General features: G+C 45.1%; 1 protein-coding gene across 4 annotated transcripts in view; it reads left to right on the top strand.

Annotated features, from left to right (window-relative positions):
* Nucleotides 1–3,660: 3,660 nt before the first annotated feature.
* LOC124006988 (baculoviral IAP repeat-containing protein 2-like) overlaps nt 3,661–17,961 on the top strand; it is a 33,311-nt gene continuing 19,010 nt past the window's right edge. The window contains exons 1-7 of one of the 4 annotated variants that reach the window (XM_046317211.1): nt 3,661–3,818; nt 4,154–4,275; nt 5,133–5,980; nt 10,625–10,739; nt 11,807–11,972; nt 13,282–13,391; nt 16,682–16,856. In XM_046317211.1, coding sequence (XP_046173167.1) covers nt 5,887–5,980; nt 10,625–10,739; nt 11,807–11,972; nt 13,282–13,391; nt 16,682–16,856 — 660 coding nt within the window. In that variant the 5' untranslated portion in view covers nt 3,661–3,818; nt 4,154–4,275; nt 5,133–5,886. The remainder of the gene's footprint in view (nt 3,819–4,153; nt 4,276–5,132; nt 5,981–10,624; nt 10,740–11,806; nt 11,973–13,281; nt 13,392–16,681; nt 16,857–17,961) is intronic. The other 3 variants (XM_046317209.1, XM_046317208.1, XM_046317210.1) reach the window with 3 other exon arrangements.

Here is a 17,961-nt window from a genome sequence, read left to right as displayed (position 1 = left end):
TCAGCATTTCACTGTGAGGTCTACTACACCTGTTGTATTCAGCATTTCACTGTGAGGTCTACTACACCTGTTGTATTCAGCATTTCACTGTAAGGTCTACTACACCTGTTGTATTCAGCATTTCACTGTGAGGTCTACTGCACCTGTTGTATTCAGCATTTCACTGTGAGGTCTACTACACCTGTTGTATTCAGCATTTCACGGTAAGGTCTACTACACCTGTTGTATTCAGCATTTTACTGTGAGGTCTACTACACCTGTTGTATTCAGCATTTCACTGTGAGGTCTACTACACCTGTTGTATTGGGCGCATGTGACAAATACAATTTGATTTGATTGAGGTTTTATGGGTATTATGACATGCTGTACTACTCAATTGCCACGTGTGATCTAGACAACAGCGCTATCTGCACACTGTTGGCTCGAACGTATGTATAGCCTACATGATGAGATTATTATTATTATTATGAACAAATGAGCTGGATTATTTTTATTCGTCAAACGGCAGCCAAGCATTGACTATCATCTCACCAGAATAAGTGTCACACCCTGATCTGTTTCACCTGTATTTGTGATTGTCTCCACCCCCCTCCGGGTGTCGCCCATCTTCCCCATTATCCCCTGTGTATTTATACCTGTGTTCTCTGTTTGTCCGTTGCCAGTTAGTTTTGTTCGTCAAGCGGTTCCCCCTTGCTCCTGTCTTTTTTAGTTCCTGTTTTCTAGTTTTCCCGGTTTTAACCATTCTGCCTGCCCTGAGCCTGCCCCTGCCCCTGACCCTGCCTGCCATTCTGTACCTTGCCACACCATCCTGGATTGTTGACCTTTATTATGGACAGACTTCTCCCCGTCTTAGCTACTGTTGTATCAATATGTTTTGACCATGACAGTTTACAATCCAGGGTTACTCTTTAAGTGTTGCAGTAATTTCAGTCGCTGTAGTAGTTGACGTGTATTGTGTTGAATCATCAGCACATGTAGACACTCTGGCTTTACTCAAAGTAAGTGGCATGTCATTAGTAAAGATTGGAACGAGCAAGGTGCCTAAACAGCTACCCTGGGGAATTCCTGATTCTACCTGGATTATGTTTGAGAGGCTTCTATTAAAGAGCACCCTCTGTGTTATGTTAGACAAGTACTCTAGGTCCCAAGAAACAAAGAGATCTTCTGTTGAATTTGAAATTTTCTGTCCAAAAATGATGCAGAAAAATGTATCCATGCTTTTGTTACTTGAGGTTAGACTACTGCAATGCTCTACTTTCTGGCTACCCGGATAAAGCACTAAATACACTTCAGTTAGTGCTAAATACGGCTGCTAGAATCCTGACTAGAACCCAAAAAATTGCTAGCCTCTCTCCACTGGCTTCCTGTTAAGGCAAGGGCTGATTTCAAGGTTTTACTGCTAACCTACAAAGCATTACATGGGCTTGCTCCTACCTATCTTTCCGATTTGGTGCTGCCGTACATACCTACACGTACGCTACGGTCACAAGACGCAGGCCTCCTAATTGTCCCTAGAATTTCTAAGCAAACAGCTGGATGCAGGGCTTTCTCCTATAGAGCTCCATTTTTATGGAATGGTCTGCCTACCCATGTGTGAGACGCCGACTCAGTCTCAACCTTTAAGTCTTTACTGAAGACTCATCTCCTCAGTGGCTCCTATGATTGAGTGTAGTCTGGCTCAGGAGTGTGAAGGTGAACGGAAAGGCAATGGAGCAACGAACCACCCTTGCTGTCTCTGCCTGGCCGGTTCCCCTCTTTCCACTGGGATTCTCTGCCTCTAACCCTATTACATGGGCTGAGTCACTGGTTTACTAGGGCTCTTTCATACCGTCCCTAGGAGGATAGCGTCACTTGAGTGGGTTGAGTCACTGATGTGATCTTCCTGTCTGGGTTGGCGTCCCCCCTTGGGTTGTGCCGTGGCAGAGATCTTTGTGGGCTATACTCAGCCTTGTCTCAGGATGGTAAGTTGGTGGTTGAAGATATCCCTCTAGTGGTGTGGGGGCTGTGCTTTGGCAAAGTGGGTGGGGTTATATCCTTCCTGTTTGGCCCTGTCCGGGGGTATCATCGGATGGGGCCACAGTGTCTCCTGATCACTCCTGTCTCATTCTCCAGTATTTATGCTGCAGCAGTTTAAGTGTCGGGGGGCTAGGGTCAGTTTGTTATATCTGGAGTACTTCTCCTGTCTTATCCGGTGTCCTGTGTGAATTTAAGTACGCTCTCTCTAATTCTCTCTCTTTCTTTCTCTCTCTCGGAGGACCTGAGCCCTAGGACCATGCCTCGGCACTACCTGGCCTGATGACTCCTTGCTGTCCCCAGTCCACCTGGCTGTGCTGCTGCTCCAGTTTCAACTGTTCTACCTGCGGCAATGGAAACCTGACCTGTTCACCGGACGTGCTACCTGTCCCAGACCTGCTGTTTTCAACTCTCTAGAGACAGCAGGAGCGGTAGAGATACTCTTAATGATAGGCTATGAAAAGCCAACTGACATTTACTCCTGAGGTCCTGACTTGCTGCACCCTCGACAACTACTGTGATTATTATTATTTGACCATGCTGGTCATTTATGAACATTTGAACATCTTGGCAATGCTCTGTTATAATCTCCACCCGGCACAGCCAGAAGAGGACTGGCCACCCCTCATAGCCTGGTTCCTCTCTAGGTTTCTTCCTAGGTTTTGGCCTTTCTAGAGTTTTTCCTAGCCACCGTGCTTCTACACCTGCATTGCTTGCTGTTTGTGGTTAGGCTGGGTTTCTGTACAGCACTTTGAGATATCAGCTGATGTAAGAAGGGCTTTATAAATACATTTGATTTGATACTCTTTTTCCACATTATAGCAGAGGGTGTAAAGCCATAACACCCTCTGTGTTCTGTTAGACAAGTAACTCTTTATCCACATTATAGCAGGGGGTGTAAAGCCATAACACCCTCTGTGTTCTGTTAGACAGGTAACTCTTCATCCACATTATAGCAAGGGGTGTAAAGCCATAACACCCTCTGTGTTTTGTTAGACAGGTAACTCTTCATCCACATTATAGCAAGGGGTGTAAAGCCATAACACCCTCTGTGTTCCGTTAGACAGGTAACTCTTTATCCACATTATAGCAGGGGGTGTAAAGCCAGAACACAAGTTTTTCCAGCAGCAGACTATGATCAATAATGTTAAAAGCCTCACTGAAGTCTAACAAGACAGCCCTCACAATACTTGTATACATTTTATCATGTGCCTTAAAACTGCATTGTTGGTTAAGGGCTTTTTAAAGTAAACATTTCACAAATACCTGTTGTATTTGGAGGATGTGACAAATAAAATTTGATTTGATTTATCAGTAAATGTAAAAAAAATAAAAAAATAAAATCAATCTGTACTTAAGTATATTTGAGCAAGTTCATTTACTTTTTGTACTTAAGTACATTTAAAACCAAATAAATGTAGACTTTTACTCAAGTAGTATTTTACTGGTTGACTCACTTTTTTTCTTGAGTAATTTTCTAGTAAGGTATATTTATTGGGTACTTTTTGCACCACTGGGAAAACATCAACAGGTGAACTGGCCGTTGTCTATGAGGGTAACATCGATCAAAAGTTTCATGAGTTAACGTTGCAGATGTTACACTATAACACATTCACACCATATTTGACTAAACCACCCACAAGGTACGGTGCAAATACTACTGGTAATTCCCCTTGTGTGTAGGCGAGTCGAGTCATACGCATAGATATAAGGTTCCACGTGTGGTCTGTAGTCTTTCTGGTTAGGCTGCTGTTAGTTTAGTTCGACTTCCTCCCTGTGATCTGCCTGAAAACTGTTGGACAAAAGTAAGTTAAGCATTTTATTACTCTGTTGTCATGTTCATATTCACACCATAAAATGATCGATCATGTGATCTAAATTAAAACCGACAGTGTCCATTCACGGACAAGCATACATTTCCTATAATGGATGTTGTAACCTCGCCTACTGTACATTTTAAACAACTTGGTGTGTAAAACTTATTGAAAATGAAAATGTTGTTTGATCTTGTAATTAATTAAAGTCATTAGTCATTACATTAGTTATGTTATTTTGTTTTGCTATGAAATGGCCTGTCATTATAGATGGAATTATCGTGATAACTAATACTTCATCACATGGACGTTTCTTTCTACATTAGAGGACTATAGACAGTGGAATTTCTACTTCTTGGTTTCTTCTCGGGTAAACGGACCGGAAGTGACGACTGACTGAGGTATCTGAACAGACTCGCCTTTGATCCGAGATATTTCTTTCTGGAGGGTGAGTCACTGGTCTAATGCCAGAAGGACAGGGACTTAACAGACCTATTTAAACAAGGGTTCCCCTTCTGCTGACTGTAATATTGACATATTATCCCCTGTAACCACTTAGTTAGTTAGTTAGCAGCTATGGATAACAACAATGTTCTGACGCCATTTCGCTACACAGACCCGCTAACGTCAGCCAGCTCGTTTTAAAAAGAAAGTTTTACCATCTCAGACAATTTGATACATGTTTGTGCACCACATTTAAAATGTGAAATCACGGCATATCCTACAAAGTTGTACTGGAGGGGGAAATGAACTCTGGAGGGGAAATTAAGCAATATGACTTCGTGCTCCACACAATGCAATTTTAACCTCACTATCTGACCACCACTGTAGTAAGTCAGCTTGCTGTATTTCAACATATTTTACAATATACGCGGTGTGTGCGTGTAGGCAAACATTTTTATACCTGGTCTGAGGGAAACACTACATACATGGTATGATAAAATCGTCACCGTGTAGCTTATATGTGTCCTTTGTCTATTCATTTCCTCCCAATTCAAAAGCAGGAAGTGCTGAACCCGTCACACCAGCTGTTGTCTGAATATGTTTAACCACGTAGCTATGTAATGCATTCATTACAGGGAAAATCAACCAGTAGGACACATTGTATTAATGCGATGTTCCTCTGTCTCTCCCCTACAAGCCGCCACACCTGCTGTTGTCTAAATAATGGAATTAGCTGTGTAATTTAGCTGTAATTTGGACCCAGGAAGAGTAGACGCTGCCTCTGCACCAGTTAATTGTTGATCCTAATAAATGCTACTACTATAACATTCTACTAATGTGATATTTCTGTCTCCCCTACAGGTGTTATCAACATTTCTGCAGTAAAGGAGGACAACTTTTACTTTTACTCTCCCATTAAACCTTCCTCTCAGATAGATACATTTCTTTGTCTGGTTAATCTCTGCTGCCATGGAGACGTAAACAACCCCAGGAGGGTTGTTCCATTCAGGGGGAGAGGGTTGACCAGCCATACCCAGGGCTGTGTGTGTGTGTGTGTTCTGTCCATATTCACCAAGTGGACAGAGTGGTTTGGCCTAGTCTGGTGGTGACAGACAGACGCAGGCAGACAGACAGACAGACAGACAGACAGACAGACAGACAGACAGACATGCACTTCTCTGTGGCTCAGACATGACTGACTACTTACTTTTTTATAAAATAATCTGCTAAATGGCATATCATATATTATTATAAGGTGTTCTGGCATATTGTGATATACTATTATGACACAAGGTTGTCCGTTTCTCTTCTGTAGGTTGTTAGTCAGATCAGTTCCGGAACCTTCAGTTTTATTTCCAGGCTGATGTGTGAGATGACGGGTCACGCATTACTGTTTCCATCAATCACGTGTGTGTGTGTGTGTGTTGTGTGTGTGTGTTCCCCCTGCCCTGGGTTTACTCATCCCTCTCTCCCTGAGGAGAATGGCCCTTCCTTTTCTCTAATTCTACAAACTCTTCATCAAAAAACTCCATCTAGAAGCTAAATCTAGACTCTAATAGCCGTATATATCTAGATTCTAGGCTGTCTATATCTAGACTATCTACCCTGTTTGTAAATGGACACACTAGTCCATCTCCAGAAGAGCCCGTTCCTCATTGGTCTGTGTCGAAACGGAGCCCCAGTTAACCTGCAGTATGACAACTCCTCAGGTAGGCCTCACACAGACACGTTAGACACACATTGCAGTATGACAACTCCTCAGGTAGTCCTCACACAGACACGTTAGACACACATTGCAGTATGACAACTCCTCAGGTAGGCCTCACACAGACACAGACATGTTAGACACAAGGAATCCTGTACAGAATAAATATATTCCAAAACATGCATGTTTGCAACAAGACACTAAAGTAAAACTGCAAAAAATGTGGCAAATGGATCAACTTTATGTCCTGAATACAAAATGTTATGTTTTGGGACAAATCCAACAACACATCACTGAGTACTGCTTCATATGTTCAAGCATTGTGGTGGCTGCATCATGTTATGGGTATGCTTGTCATCAGCATGGACTAGGGAATGGCGCAGCGGTCTAAGGCACTATATCGCAGTGCTAGAGGTGTCACTACAGACCCTGGTTCGATCCCTTGCCGTGATCGGGAGTCCCAAAGGGTGGCGCACAATTTGCCCAGCGTCGTCCGGTGAAGGGAGGTTTTAGCCGGGGGGTGCTTTACTTGGCTCATCGCGCTCTAGCGACTCCTTGTGGCGGCCCGGGCGCCTGCAGGCTGACCTCGGTCGTCAGGTAGGCCGTCATTGTAAATAAGAATTTGTTCTTAACTGACTTGCCTATTTTTTAAAAGCATCCGCCAAACCCAGACTCTTCCGCTGGACAACCAGATCGTGAAGCGAGATTCATCACTCCAGAGAATGCATTTCAACTGCTCCAGAGTCCAATGGCGGCGAGCTTTACCCCACTCCACCCGATGCTTGGCATTTCATGTGGTGATCTTAGGATTTTATTCGGCTGCTCTGCCATGGAAACCCATTTTCGTGAAGCTCCCGACGAACAGTTCTTGTGCTGGCGTTGCTTTCAGAGACAGTTTGGAACTAAGTAGTGAGTGTTGCAACTGAGGACAGACGATTTTTACACGCTTCAGCACTCGGCAGTCCCGTTCTGTGAGCTTGTGTGGCCTACCATTTCGCTGTTAAGCCTTTGTTGCTCCTAGACATTTCCACTTCACAATAACAGCACTTACAGTTGACCGGGGCAACTCTAACAGGGCAGAAATTTGATGAACCTACTTGTTGAAAAGGTGGCATCCTATGACGGTGCCACGTTAAAAGTCACTGAGCTCTTCCGTAAGTCCATTCTCCTGCCAATGTTTGTCTATGGAGATTGCATGGCTGTGTGCTCGATTTTCTACACCTGTCAGCAACGGGTGTGGCTGAAATAACTGAATCCACTAATGGGGTGTGCACAGTTTTTGTAAGTACAGTGCATTCAGAAAGTATTCAGACCCCTTCCCTTTTTCCACATTTTGTTGTGTCACAGCCTTACTCTAAAATGTATTACATTGATTAAGGGGGAAACACAATCTGCACACATAATAACAAAAACAAGTTTTTAGAAATGTTTGCAAATTGCAAAAAAAATAAACAAGCTGAACACAGTTCCATAAGTATTCAGACCCTTTACTCAGTACTTTGTTGAAGCACCTTTGGCAGCGATTACAGCCTCTTGTCTTCTTGGGAATGACGCTACAAGCTTGGCACGCCTGTATTTGGGGAGTTTCTCCCATTCTTCTCTGCAGATCCTCTCAAGCTGTCAGGTTGGATGGGGAGTGTTGTTTTCAGGTCTTAGAGATGTTAGATTGGGTTCAAGTCCGGGCTGTGGTTTGGCTTATCAAGGACATTGAGACTTTTCCCGAAGCCACTCCTGTGTTGTCTTGGCAGTGTGCTTAGGGTCCTTGTCCTGTTGGAAGATGAACCTTAACCCCAGTCTGATGTCCTGAGCTCTCTTCCCCTCAAGGATCTCTCTGTACTTTGCTCTGTTCGTCTGTCGCTCGATCATGACTCGTCTCCAAGTCACTGAAAACCATCCCCACAGTATGATGCTGCCACCACCATGCTTCACCGTAGGGAATGGTGCCTGGTTTCCTCCAGATGTGACGCTTGGCATTCTATATTGGTTTCATCAGATTGAATCTTGTTTCTCGTGGTCTGAGAGTACACACTGTACACACACACACTCACCTTACAGACACGCTGTACACACACACACTTTATAGACACGCTGTACACACACTCACCTTACAGACACGCTGTACACACACTCCTTAGACACGCTGTACACACACACACACGCTGTACACACACACGCTGTACACACACACACACACGCTGTACACACACACGCTGTACACACACACCTTACAGACACACTGTACACACACTCACCTTACAGACACGCTGTACACACACTCACCTTACAGACACGCTGTACACACACTCACCTTACAGACACGCTGTACACACACTCACCTTACAGACACGCTGTACACACACTCACCTTACAGACACGCTGTACACTCACTCACATTACAGACACGCTGTACACACACTCACCTTACAGACACGCTGTACACACACTCCTTAGACACGCTGTACACACACACACACGCTGTACACACACACACACGCTGTACACACACACACGCTGTACACACACACCTTACAGACACACTGTACACACACTCACCTTACAGACACGCTGTACACACACTCACCTTACAGACACGCTGTACACTCTAGTCAAGGACCATATCACCTCCACCCTACCTGACACCCTAGACCCACTCCAATTTGCTTACCGCCCAAATAGGTCCACAGACGATGCAATCTCAACCACACTGCACACTGCCCTAACCCATCTGGACAAGAGGAATACCTATGTGAGAATGCTGTTCATCGACTACAGCTCGGCATTTAACACCATAGTACCTTCCAAGCTCGTCATCAAGCTCGAGACCCTGGGTCTCGACCCCGCCCTGTGCAACTGGGTACTGGACTTCCTGACGGGCCGCCCACAGGTGGTGAGGGTAGGCAACAACATCTCCACCCCACTGATCCTCAACACTGGGGCCCCACAAGGGTGCGTTCTGAGCCCTCTCCTGTACTCCCTGTTCACCCACGACTGCGTGGACACGCACGCCTCCAACTCAATCATCAAGTTTGCGGACGACACAACAGTGGTAGGCTTGATTACCAACAACGACGAGGCGGCCTACAGGGAGGAGGTGAGGGCCCTCGGAGTGTGGTGTCAGGAAAATAACCTCACACTCAACGTCAACAAAACTAAGGAGATGATTGTGGACTTCAGGAAACAGCAGAGGGAACACACCCCCCCTATCCACATCGATGGAACAGTAGTGGAGAGGGTAGTAAGTTTTAAGTTCCTCGGCATACACATCACAGACAAACTGAATTGGTCCACTCACACAGACAGCATCGTGAAGAGGCGCTGCTGCGCCTTCTTCAACCTCAGGAGGCTGAAGAAATTCGGCTTGTCACCAAAAGCACTCACAAACTTCTACAGATGCACAATCGAGAGCATCCTGGCGGGCTGTTTCACCGCCTGGTACGGCAACCGTTCCGCCCACAACCATAAGGCTCTCCAGAGGATAGTGAGGTCTGCACAACGCATCACCGGGGGCAAACTACCTGCCCTCCAGGACACCTACACCACCCGATGTTACAGGAAGGCTATAAAGATCATCAAGGACAACAACCACCCCAGCCACTGCCTGTTCACCCCGCTATCATCCAGAAGGTGAGGTCAGTACAGGTGCATCAAAGCTGGGACCGAGAGACTGAAAAACGGCTTCTATCTCAAGGCCATCAGACTGTTAAACAGCCACCACTAACATTGAGTGGCTGCTGCCAACACACTGACTCAACTCCAGCCACTTTAATAATGGGAATTGATGGGAAATGATGTACATTACATTACATTTAAGTCATTTAGCAGACATATATATCACTAGCCACTTTAAACAATGCTACTTAATATAATGTTTACATACCCTACATTATTAATCTCATATGCATACGTATATACTGTACTCTACATCATCTACTGCATCCTTATGTAATACATGTATCACTAGCCACTTTAACTATGCCACTTTGTCTACATACTCATCTCATATGTATATACTGTACTCGATACCATCTACTGTATGCTGCTCTGTACCATCACTCATTCATATATCCTTATGTACATATTCCTTATCCCCTTACACTGTGTATAAGACAGTAGTTTTGGAATTGTTAGTTAGATTACTTGTTGGTTATCACTGCATTGTCGGAACTAGAAGCACAAGCATTTCGCTACACTCGCATTAACATCTGCTAACCATGTGTATGTGACAAATAAATTTGATTTGATTCGATTTTTGATTTGATTTGTTTTTGACTCACCTTACAGACACGCTGTACACACACACACCTTACAGACACGCTGTACACACACACACCTTACAGACACGCTGTACACACACACACACATACACTCACCTTACAGACACGCTGTACACACACACACCTTACAGACACGCTGTACACACACACACCTTACAGACACGCTGTACACACACACACACTCACCTTACAGACACGCTACACACACACACACACACACACTCACCTTATAGACACGCTGTACACACACACACATCTTACAGACACGCTGTACACACACACACACTCACCTTACAGACACGCTGTACACACACTCACCTTAAACACGCTGTACACACACTCACCTTATAAAGTTGTGATTATTTTCTCCTCAGAACTGTTCCGTATCTCGACCTTTGCCCTCTTCCCGACTGCAGCTGTAACAGAGCGCACCCTGGCCAGGGCAGGATGGTTCTATACTGGTGTTGGAGACAGGGTGCAGTGTTTCAGGTGGGTGATGGTTCTATACTGGTGTTGGAGACAGGGTGCAGTGTTTCAGGTGGGTGATGGTTCTATACTGGTGTTGGAGACACCTACCTACTAATTGATATGTTGCTGCTCCAGGTGTAACGTGACATCTAATTGATATGCTCCAAGTGTAACGTGACATCTAATTGATATGCTCCAGGTGTAACGTGACATCTAATTGATATGCTCCAGGTGTAACGTGACATCTAATTGATATGCTCCAGGTGTAACGTGACATCTAATAGATATGCTCCAGGTGTAACGTGACATCTAATAGATATGCTCCAGGTGTAACGTGACATCTAATAGATATGCTCCAGGTGTAACGTGGCATCTAATTGATATGCTCCAGGTGTAACGTGACATCTAATGGATATGCTCCAGGTGTAACGTGACATCTAATGGATATGCTCCAGGTGTAACGTGACATCTAATGGATATGCTCCAGGTGTAACATCTAATTGATATGCTCCAGGTGTAACGTGACATCTAATTGATATGCTCCAGGTGTAACATCTAATTGATATGCTCCAGGTGTAACATCTAATGGATATGCTCCAGGTGTAACATCTAATGGATATGCTCCAGGTGTAACATCTAATGGATATGCTCCAGGTGTAACATCTAATGGATATGCTCCAGGTGTAACATCTAATGGATATGCTCCAGGTGTAACATCTAATGGATATGCTCCAGGTGTAACGTGACATCTAATGGATATGCTCCAGGTGTAACGTGACATCTAATGGATATGCTCCAGGTGTAACGTGACATCTAATGGATATGCTCCAGGTGTAACGTGACATCTAATGGATATGCTCCAGGTGTAACGTGACATCTAATGGATATGCTCCAGGTGTAACGTGACATCTAATGGATATGCTCCAGGTGTAACGTGACATCTAATGGATATGCTCCAGGTGTAACGTGACATCTAATGGATATGCTCCAGGTGTAACGTGACATCTAATGGATATGCTCCAGGTGTAACATCTAATGGATATGCTCCAGGTGTAACGTGACATCTAATTGATATGTTGCTGCTCCAGGTGTAACGTGACGGCGGAGGGATGGCAGACAGGTGACTGTCCTACCGAGAGACACAGACAGCTGTCTCCTTCTTGCGCCTTCATCCAGAGTCTACCCTCTACTGCCAACCTCCTCTCCTCTTCTCACAGCGCCTTCTCTCCGCTATGCAACGCACACGTCATACCGGTGAGATCGTTGTGATGATGATGATTAAATTGTATTTGTCACATGTTCCGAATACAACAGGTGTCGACCTTATGGGGGTAATGGGTGTGGTGATGATGGTTTTTGTGGTGATGATGGGGGTTATGGTGGTGGAGGTTATAGTCATAGTTGTTGTGATGGTGGTGGGGGTTATAATGATTGGGGTGATGATGGTGGGGGTTATAATGATCATTGTGGTGATGGTGGGGGTTATAATGATCGTTGTGGTGATGGTGGGGGTTATAATGATCGTTGTGGTGATGGTGGTGGGGGTTATAATGATTGGGGTGATGGTGGTGGGGGTTATAATGATTGGGGTGATGATGGTGGGGGTTATAATGATTGGGGTGATGATGGTGGGGGTGATAATGATCGTTGGGGGTGATGGTGGGGGTTATAATGATCGTTGTGGTGATGGTGGGGGTTATAATGATTGGAGTGATGATGGTGGGGGTTATAATGATTGGGGTGATGATGGTGGGGGTTATAATGATCGTTGGGGTGATGGTGGGGGTTATAATGATCGTTGTGGTGATGGTGGGGGTTATAATGATCGTTGGGGTGATGATGGTGGGGGTTATAATGATCGTTGGGGTGATGGTGGTGGGGGTTATAATGATCTTTGGGTTGATGATGGTGGGGGTTTTAATGATTGTGGTGATGGTGGGGGTTATAATGATCGTTGTGGTGATGGTGGGGGTTATAATGATCGTTGGGGTGATGATGGTGGGGGTTATAATGATCGTTGGGGTGATGATGGTGGGGGTTATAATGATCGTTGGGGTGATGATGGTGGGGGTTATAATGATCGTTGGGGTGATGATGGTGGGGGTTATAATGATCTTTGGGGTGATGGTGGTGGGGGTTATAATGATCGTTGGGGTGATGGTGGTGGGGGTTATAATGATCGTTGGGGTGATGGTGGGGGTTGTAATGATCGTTGGGGTGGTGATGGTGGGGGTTGTAATGATCGTTGGGGTGATGGTGGGGGTTATAATGATCGTTGGGGTGATGATGGTGGGGGTTATAATGATCGTTGGGGTGATGATGGTGGGGGTTATAATGATCGTTGATGGGGATGATGATGGTGGGGGTTATAATGATCGTTGGGGTGATGATGGTGGGGGTTATAATGATCGTTGGGGTGATGGTGGTGGGGGTTATAATGATCGTTGGGGTGATGGTGGTGGGGGTTATAATGATCGTTGGGGTGATGGTGGTGGGGGTTATAATGATCGTTGGGGTGATGATGGTGGGGGTGATGTCTAATAACGTGTGTAATCTCTCCCAGGTGTCAGGACCTGGCCCAGCCCCCCTCCCCGTCTCTGCCCCGGTGTCCTGTGAACAGCCCAGTGTCCCACCCCCCTCTGGCCCACTGAGCTCCCGAGAAGTAGATGACATGTAAGGCTCCTATTGGCTGTTTCTACACTCCTATTGGCTGGCTGCAATAACATTTATTTAAGCATTCTTTTCCATTTATTTGTCAAATGTTCTCTAAAACCTTTCTGTAGATGTTACAAGAGAAATATTAAATAACTACTTTAATACATGAGACTAATAACTAGGGATGCGACAAATTGACAATTTTTAATAACTTTTAAGCCAAAACAAATATTTAAACGATAAGCAAAAAAGTGTCAAATGACACCTGCATTAGCAATGCATATTATGGTCGTACCGCTGCTATTGCATGTGACTGGTAGACTGTATTCATGGTTCTAGACTGCTAGACTGTATTCATGGTTCTAGACTGGTAGGCTGTATTCATGGATCTAGACTGGTAGGCTGCATTCATGGTTCTAGACTGGTAGGCTGCATTCATGGATCTAGACTGGTAGACTGTATTCGTGGTTCTAGACTGGTAGGCTGTATTCGTGGTTCTAGACTGGTAGGCTGTATTCGTGGTTCTAGACTGGTAGGCTGTATTCGTGGATCTAGACTGGTAGGCTGTATTCGTGGATCTAGACTGGTAGGCTGTATTCTGGATCTAGACTGGTAGGCTGTATTCATGGTTCTAGACTGGTAGGCTGTATTCATGGTTCTAGACTGGTAGGCTGTATTCATGGTTCTAGACTGGTAGGCTGTATTCATGGTTCTAGACTGGTAGGCTGCATTCATGGTTCTAGACTGGTAGGCTGCATTCATGGTTCTAGACTGGTAGGCTGCATTCATGGTTCTAGACTGGTAGGCTGCATTCATGGTTCTAGACTGGTAGGCTGCATTCATGGTTCTAGACTGGTAGGCTGTATTCATGGATCTAGACTGGTAGGCTGTATTCATGGTTCTAGACTGGTAGGCTGCATTCATGGTTCTAGACTGGTAGGCTGCATTCGTGGTTCTAGACTGGTAGGCTGTATTCGTGGATCTAGACTGGTAGGCTCTATTCGTGGTTCTAGACTGGTAGGCTGCATTCGTGGTTCTAGACTGGTAGGCTGCATTCGTGGTTCTAGACTGGTAGGCTGCATTCGTGGTTCTAGACTGGTAGGCTGCATTCGTGGTTCTAGACTGGTAGGCTGCATTCGTGGTTCTAGACTGGTAGGCTGCATTCGTGGTTCTAGACTGGTAGGCTGCATTCGTGGTTCTAGACTGGTAGGCTGCATTCGTGGTTCTAGACTGGTAGGCTGCATTCGTGGTTCTAGACTGGTAGGCTGCATTCGTGGTTCTAGACTGGTAGGCTGCATTCGTGGTTCTAGACTGGTAGGCTGCATTCGTGGTTCTAGACTGGTAGGCTGCATTCGTGGTTCTAGACTGGTAGGCTGCATTCGTGGTTCTAGACTGGTAGGCTGTATTCGTGGTTCTAGACTGGTAGGCTGTATTCGTGGTTCTAGACTGGTAGGCTGTATTCGTGGTTCTAGACTGGTAGGCTGTATTCGTGGTTCTAGACTGGTAGGCTGTATTCGTGGTTCTAGACTGGTAGGCTGTATTCGTGGTTCTAGACTGGTAGGCTGTATTTGTGGTTCTAGACTGGTAGGCTGTATTTGTGGTTCTAGACTGGTAGGCTGTATTTGTGGTTCTAGACTGGTAGGCTGTATTCGTGGTTTTAGACTGGTAGGCTGTATTCGTGGTTTTAGACTGGTAGGCTGTATTCATGGTTCTAGACTGGTAAGCTGTAGTACTGAGATGCAGGTCCTTAGACCACTGCACCACTCGGGGGCCCCGGGTGATGTAGTAACCAAAAAAAGTGTTAAACAAATCAAAATGTATTTGAGGTTCTTCAAAGTATCCACCCTTTGCCTTGATGACAGCTTTGCACTCTCTTGGCATTCTCTCAACCAGCTTCATGAGGTAGTCATCTGGAATGCATTTCAATTAACAGGTGTGCCTTGTTAAATGTTCATTTTTGGAATTTCTTTCCTTTACACGTTTGAGCCAAAAAGTGCTGTGATAAGGTAAGGGGGTTATACAGAAAGACCAAGTTCATATTATGGCAAGAACAGCTCAAATAAGCAAAGAGAAACGACAGGCCATCATTACTTAAAGACATGAAGGTCAGTCAATCTGGAACATTTCAAGAATTTGAAAATTATATCAACTCTTAACTCAATAAAATCTTTGAAATTGTTTCATGTTGATTTTATTCTGAGTATTTTTAACATACATTCAGAACTGAAAATGAACCTAACTTTAATGTCTGAAAAATATATATTTTAAATGTAATTTTGCTAACTGTGTAAGGGTTTAGATTTTTGGGAACACACTGAAAAGGAACTGTTTATCAGTCATCGCAAATGTGGATTCAAATGGCATGAGTTGGGTGTTCTGAATGAATGCATCTTCAGGTTATCTTAACGGTCTTTCTATCCAGTAATGACACAGCGCCCCCATAGGTTGAAGAGGTTAAGGTAAAGGGCTGGAATTTGGTCTTGATGCTCAGCAACGTGTTGATCTAGATAATTACACTGCAATGCATAGTCGATGCATGTGCATTGGCCGGGTTTACATTCAACATAGCTAACTGTGTTGTGAGAGGCTGGTCTTGGTTGAGGAAATGTAGGTTAGCTAGCAGTGTTTGTGCAGAAACTGACTTCTGACTGCACACGTACCTAATCTCGCCAGTTTGACTGTATCATGGTGGAGTAAATAACTAGATGAGCGTTGTATATATTAGAAATTAGCAGCATGGCAGTTTCCAAAAGTTTGGTGTTGACAATTAACTTTACTTCACTAGCTAGTTAGCCATGCTTTATGGAAAAAGGTACTGTAGCTAAGTAGGATATATTGTCAACATTGAGTTGTGGTTGTCTGAAAAAGGTGGCAAGTGTAATGTTCACTTTCAGGACTCTGTAGTCTCGTTGTTATCTGAGATATTCAGCTACGTTTTTGCAAGAAATTGTATTTTTTTTTCCTAACGACCAGGTAAGAACTCTGGTATGTGGTTCTCGGTAATGGCCGGATGGCTCATGACGAGGCAGGGAGTGGGTTATCTCCAATCACGTTGACTTACATAGTTTCATTGACATTGGTGTCATTTTGGCTTAGATATGATGGAAGGGAGATTTGAAATTAACATTGAGCATCAATCAATCCCTACTATCGAAATCTAGAGTTGCGCTTCGCCTTCAGCAACCTACTAAGAAGTTGAATATTTAAAGTTTGAATAATAATGTAAAAGGAAGACCACAGTGTAATGTGTTGTTTTACAGGCTCAGCCATAGTTGTACGGCCCACTATATCTGACGATGTGTCTGTAGGTCCCACCAGAGACCCCCTAACTGTCACAACCCCAGTATGAGGAGAGAGCAGGACCGTCTGGACTCCTTCCACTCCTGGATCCTGTCCACCATCACCCCCTCTGAGCTGGCTCAGGCTGGCTTCTATTACCTGGGACAGGGAGACCGCGTGGCCTGCTTCACCTGTGGAGGACAGGTACTATACTACTGCTACATTTTACATGTTAGTCTATTAGCAGTTCCACTTAAAGTACTAATTATATAAACTCAGCAACAAAAAAAAAGAAACGTCCTCTCATTGTCAACTGCGTTTATTTTCAGCAAACTTAACATGTGTAAATATTTGTATGAACATAAGATTCAATGACTGAGACATAAACTGAACAAGTTCCACAGACATGTGACTAACAGAAATTGGAATAATGTGTCCCTGAACAAAGGGTTGGTCAAAATTGGAGGTTGACCGATTAATTGGCATGGCTGATTAATTAGGGCCGATTTCACGGTTTCATAACAATCGGTTTATTGTTATGATTACATTATAATCCACCTGTTACTGCAGGCTGACCACCTGTTACTGCAGGCTGACCACCTGTTACTGCAGGCTGACCACCTGTTACTGCAGGCTGACCACCTGTTACTGCAGGCTGACCACCTGTTACTGCAGGCTGACCACCTGTTACTGCAGGCTGACCACCTGTTACTGCAGGCTGACCACCTGTTACTGCAGGCTGACCACCTGTTACTGCAGGCTGACCACCTGTTACTGCAGGCTGACCACCTGTTACTGCAGGCTGACCACCTGTTACTGCAGGCTGACCACCTGTTACTGCAGGCTGACCACCTGTTACTGCAGGCTGACCACCTGTTACTGCAGGCTGACCACCTGTTACTGCAGGCTGACCACCTGTTACTGCAGGCTGACCACCTGTTACTGCAGGCTGACCACCTGTTACTGCAGGCTGACCACCTGTTACTGCAGGCTGACCACCTGTTACTGCAGGCTGACCACCTGTTACTGCAGGCTGACCACCTGTTACTGCAGGCTGACCACCTGTTACTGCAGGCTGACCACCTGTTACTGCAGGCTGACCACCTGTTACTGCAGGCTGACCACCTGTTACTGCAGGCTGACCACCTGTTACTGCAGGCTGACCACCTGTTACTGCAGGCTGACCACCTGTTACTGCAGGCTGACCACCTGTTACTGCAGGCTGACCACCTGTTACTGCAGGCTGACCACCTGTTACTGCAGGCTGACCACCTGTTACTGCAGGCTGACCACCTGTTACTGCAGGCTG

The sequence above is a fragment of the Oncorhynchus gorbuscha genome, linkage group LG20 (genome assembly GCF_021184085.1).
Source record: "Oncorhynchus gorbuscha isolate QuinsamMale2020 ecotype Even-year linkage group LG20, OgorEven_v1.0, whole genome shotgun sequence".
In the NCBI taxonomy this organism is placed as follows: Eukaryota; Metazoa; Chordata; class Actinopteri; order Salmoniformes; family Salmonidae; genus Oncorhynchus; species Oncorhynchus gorbuscha.
The sequence above is the reverse complement of the archived record's forward strand: the minus strand, read 5'-3'. Positions and strand labels throughout refer to the sequence as shown.